This window comes from Prunus dulcis, chromosome 8 (assembly GCF_902201215.1).
Source record: "Prunus dulcis chromosome 8, ALMONDv2, whole genome shotgun sequence".
Classification (NCBI taxonomy): Eukaryota; Viridiplantae; Streptophyta; class Magnoliopsida; order Rosales; family Rosaceae; genus Prunus; species Prunus dulcis.
In genome coordinates, this window is record NC_047657.1 from 3703977 (window position 1) to 3708535 (window position 4559).

Here is a 4559-nt window from a genome sequence, read left to right on the forward strand (position 1 = left end):
TGAAGACCCTATTTACATAGTACTTAATCTTCAGTAATCCAAGAAAGAATATCTTTCGCTTTTCCAGTGGAAATAGAGGCCATCGCTATGTTTCAGAATAAGAAAGGTGTGCCTTACAGCACTATAGGTGAGAGAGCTAGAGGAGGTTTCTCCCCAACAATAGTTGTTTTTTCTTCCTTTTTTTAAAATTCTCTCTTTTCCCTTCTCCTTAAATGAGCAGTTGGCTAATCTTAGTCAATTATGAAAATTGTTCGTGCGCCATAAGACAAGACTTGACATGCCCGGAAAGCTGAAAGTAAGGACTTGCATTTACCTGGTTTGAAGATGCAGAAATTTCTTTTAATTTTTCAGCAGATAGATCTTGTCTCCGGCGCTCACGTCGTGTTCGAGACCGTCTTACTTTAGAATTCCTAGACCTGTCAAAATGAGAAAAATAATAAGATACCTCAAGCAATAAACTAGACATTAAATCCTCAAATAGCTCCCTTTGTTATCTCCATCTGTCAACCATATAGGCTAATACATGCTTTAGTACGTTGCTAAAACAAGAAGCTAAGCTTAGGCCACTAGATCTCTTCGTATGGAGTACGGATAGCAACCAAACTCTAAACGATAGGGTTTTAATCTTTGGTTATTTAGGGCTAAGGTTTTAACCACGGAGTGAATAGTCCAGGATTAACTACTTTTTTAAGTACTTCTTTTACTTGCAAGAGCATGTTTGTGTGTGAGAGTATTCATGAGTTTAGGACACCAGGATCATGCCTTCTGTGAGCCTGTAACTCATGAAACCCCAATCTACCTTACAATTGAATCCATTAAAGACATAATTGAATGGAAGCAGGAGGAAAACCAAGTTCAGTTAGAAAGCCATGGTTAGTGACAATGAACCAATTAACACGATGTTTATGTCATGCTGTTAGATACATTCATTGTATATCTAAAGAGAGAAAAGTGTCGACTTACTTTCTATGCTCATTGGTTAGTTTCAGTTCATCATCCTCATTGTAGATTGCAGGTAGACCAGAAAGGTCACATGCCAAGGGGCTTGCGAAAAAGAACTGTAAGCAGACGTACTTTTTAGTATACAATATTCACCACTTAATTCGTGCGTCACATGAGCACTTGCAAGACGAATTCAACACCAGAAAAAATTAGAATTCATACTATTTGCCACGGATGCTTAAAAATTAGGGAGGAAAAGAGCTAAATTGATAGAGATGATTTTCAATAGGTGCAACTTTTCGGTGCATGAAGTAAAATTTTATCGGCTTTAGAAGTACATTAGAATTCTGCTTTAGATATGCTAAACTTGCAATTCTGAACATAATGGATTAACTTTATGTGTTTTTAACTCCTCGACTATATCAGCTAGAAGAAAATACTAAGAACAATAAAGTCAAAAAAACATGGAAACGTACATCAGGGTTAGCAAAACGTTTTGCAAAAAGTGCAGTAATTAAAAAATAAATAAAAGTATTTTAATCTTTATTATATATTACAGACTTAAGAATATGTGAAGAAAAAAAAAATGGATGCAAAAACATTGCTCGCAATCAAAAGGAACGTAAATTCCAGGAAAAGCATGTAGTTGGAATAAAAACTTCATTGAAAGAGTAAAATTTTCAATCTGTACTTACTTCATTTCTGAGAGCCGAAGACGCAGAGCCACGATAGGCAGGATCTAAAGCAAGGAGAGTGCTCAACAGACTCAAAGAAGAAAAAGGGAAATCCTTGAAAGCTTCTTGAAGACTGGGTTTGTATGAACGTGGAGGTCTAAAAGTTGTAGACAGCTTTAGTCTTTTCCAGTATTCCTCTGATGGTGTACCACAAAGCCTGAAAATCCTATGAAGTTGCTCAACCTGAAAGCAAGTAAAATGTGTTTGAGATACTAGCCAGCGACAGTAAGATCATAACACACACACACACAATATTGAATTACCTCTGTTCTACCAGGCAGAAGTGGTCTCCCTGTAAACATTTCAGCCAAGACGCAACCAGCACTCCAAAGATCAATGCCAACTCCATAATCTGTAGAACCTAACAACAGCTCAGGAGCTCTGTACCAAAGTGTCACAACTCGGTTTGTGAGAGGGCGCTTAGGATCTTGAACATAATAATTTGCGAGCCCAAAATCTGCAATTTTCAGCATTCCATTTTTATCTATCAATAGGTTTGATCCTTTGATGTCTCGATGTATAATTCCCCTCTCATGGCAGTGCTGCAGACCTGAAAGTAGTTGATGCATATAGCACTTGACCTGTGTCAATAGTTCAAGTTAGAAACTGAGACTCTACAACAAATCAAAGCATCCAAATTCAGAACCAACGAGTTAAGAGAGAACTTAAACCTGTGGTTCAGTAAGCCCTTCAGGGCTGGAAATAATTCTTGCCAAATCTGACCGCATGAAATCAAAAACAAGATAGAGGCTGTACTGCATTCTTGACGTGGCCAATCCTTCAAGCTTAACCACATTGGGATGATCTAATTTCCGTAAAAACATAATCTCCCGAGCCATAAACTTAACACTCTCGGGTTCTGATGTATCAAACCGAACCTTCTTTAAGGCCACAATTTTTCCAGTGTCCCTATCTCGAGCCTTATACACATTGCTGTATGTTCCTTCGCCCACCTACAAGTGCAAACATTTAGAAAGAAAAAAGAAAAACCAAGTTCAAATTCCAGCCTCCTCTCAACAATGATCTAGCCAACTAATAAATTTATGCTTTCCTTGATTAACAAGATTAGTCGGAAAAAGCAGAAAAATCAAGATTTTATATCTTAAACTTTCAGTGACTTGGAAGTATGGGCAACCCACAAATTGAACAAGAGAACACTCAAAATTTTCAATAGTCCAGCATACTTAGCTTGTTATTCCATCCAAAAACCAATCAAGATATCATCTAGCAAATCATCAGAACAATATTAATTCCAATTAGTACAGAAAAGCAGCCATAGAACATGCCAATTACCATTTTCTTTTCTTTTTGACAACTGCCACATAACAATTATAATTCTAACCAAATGCACACCAAATCAAAACATAAAAATCTGAAAGTGAGTATGAAAATAAAACCTTGTCCAGCTTGTCATAAGAGTCAGCACTCTTGGGAACCAAGCCAGCCAAAATCTCTCTTGAAATATTGTCAGTGAGCCATTTAGGCCACCCATCCACCAACTCCTCCTCATCAACAGAAACTTTATGAGAAACATGCCCATCATCTTTATCTACATCACTACCAGTTAACACCACCCATTCATCTCCTGCTTTTTCATTTCTACTACCAGGCTCAGCATTTGAAATTATGGGTTCATGCCTATGCTGCTTAAGAGAGTCCCTTTGTGGTTGGCCTGTTGATCTTCTGTGAGCATTAACCCCGCCATTTCCCACATACCCATTTTCCAGTTTCAGCTTCTCTAAGCCCCCAGGTGTGGAATTCGTGAGAGGCTTGGCCTGAACACAGCCCATTGGCTTTTGGGTCTAGACCAGTCTTGGTTTTCTTTGAGCTGGTGATTTGAGTGATGGGTTGGAGCAGAGCAGCGCAAAGCAGAGAGCAAGAAGAAGTAGAAGAAGGGAAAAAGGAAGAAATAATAAGCCAGAGAGATAAGGGAGTACAGACGAATATGGGGAATTTTGGCCGTCCATGGACGGCAATTTGTAGGCGTACTGTGCGGGAGAAAATAGAGCTCCTTGTCTTCATTGGCTCGTTTTCTTGGCTTTCTCGCTGATTTGAAACTCTCGGAGGAGGTAAAGAGGAGGGCAAGGCCACGTGTAAAACACCCACGTGAAAAACACCCACGTGACAATGAATTTCAAGCTTTTGGGGTCGGCCGAGTTTTACATTCTCAATGGGGCTTGAAGGAGAAGGATGAAATTGGGCTTTATTGGGTCCACGTTCATGTTTTCTGTTCTTGAAAGGTTTGATCAATTTGGTGGGTCTAGATTGTTGAATTTGATTGAGATTTTCATGATTAATTTCCTAAAATTGCAATTGTGATCAGAATTGTAACTAGCTAGATAGTTTAGTTACCTTCTTTGTTTTTTCTTCTTTTTTTTTTGTCAACAGTTACCTTTATAATTCCTTAGTCAATTTGACACATTTGTTGTACTAGACTTGTTTATGTACAAGCGATTGTCTAAGTTACTGTATATAAGGGCGCAAGCACACGTGAAACTTGTTTAATCACGTCTATTTATTGTAATAGATTTGGTTTCACAATGTTTAAGTTGTTTATTTTGGTTATTTTCCTCACTCACTCTATTTACATTTTCTCATCTCTGTTTTTTTTCTTTGTACTTTTACTTCTTGTTATGAGTTTTGGTTACACATATAACACAATTGTTAGTGTTAGAAATTACTTCATTCACATAATACTTGAACAAGAAATTTCTACTCATATGTGCTTTTATTTTGTAAACATGGAACATTAAGCTTGCCCTTCTCTCAGTTGGAATATTTTCTATAATAAGAAATGGTCTGTCTACAAACAAAGACCAACATAGTCCCATGGGGGACAGTTAGATTGGATAGACCATCTCCAACCATGGGGTGGAAACTGAA

At 37.8% G+C, this 4559-nt stretch overlaps 1 protein-coding gene across 1 annotated transcript; it reads right to left on the reverse strand.

The window, feature by feature from the left end:
• Positions 1 to 1003: 1003 nt before the first annotated feature.
• LOC117637809 (probable serine/threonine-protein kinase At1g54610) lies at positions 1004 to 3691 on the reverse strand. The gene is made up of 5 exons (XM_034372831.1): positions 3074 to 3691; positions 2348 to 2629; positions 1940 to 2257; positions 1638 to 1859; positions 1004 to 1121 (listed from the first exon to the last, which is right to left on the reverse strand). The coding sequence occupies exons 1-5, from the start codon at positions 3464 to 3466 to the stop codon at positions 1092 to 1094; spliced, it is 1245 nt and encodes a 414-aa protein (XP_034228722.1). The 5' UTR covers positions 3467 to 3691; the 3' UTR covers positions 1004 to 1091.
• Between the last annotated feature and the right edge of the window lie 868 nt (positions 3692 to 4559).

What these genes read in the sequence shown, in the direction of transcription:
- LOC117637809 (XM_034372831.1), bottom strand. Translation starts at nt 3,466, where the DNA reads ATGGGCTGTGTTCAGGCCAAGCCTCTCACGAATTCCACACCTGGGGGC. An exon ending in AAGGGCTTACTGAACCACAG is followed by an intron (nt 2,258 to 2,347) that starts GTTTAAGTTCTC and finishes CTATTGACACAG; the next exon opens with GTCAAGTGCTATATGCATCA. An exon ending in CTTCGGCTCTCAGAAATGAA is followed by an intron (nt 1,122 to 1,637) that starts GTAAGTACAGAT and finishes TCGTCTTGCAAG; the next exon opens with TGCTCATGTGACGCACGAAT.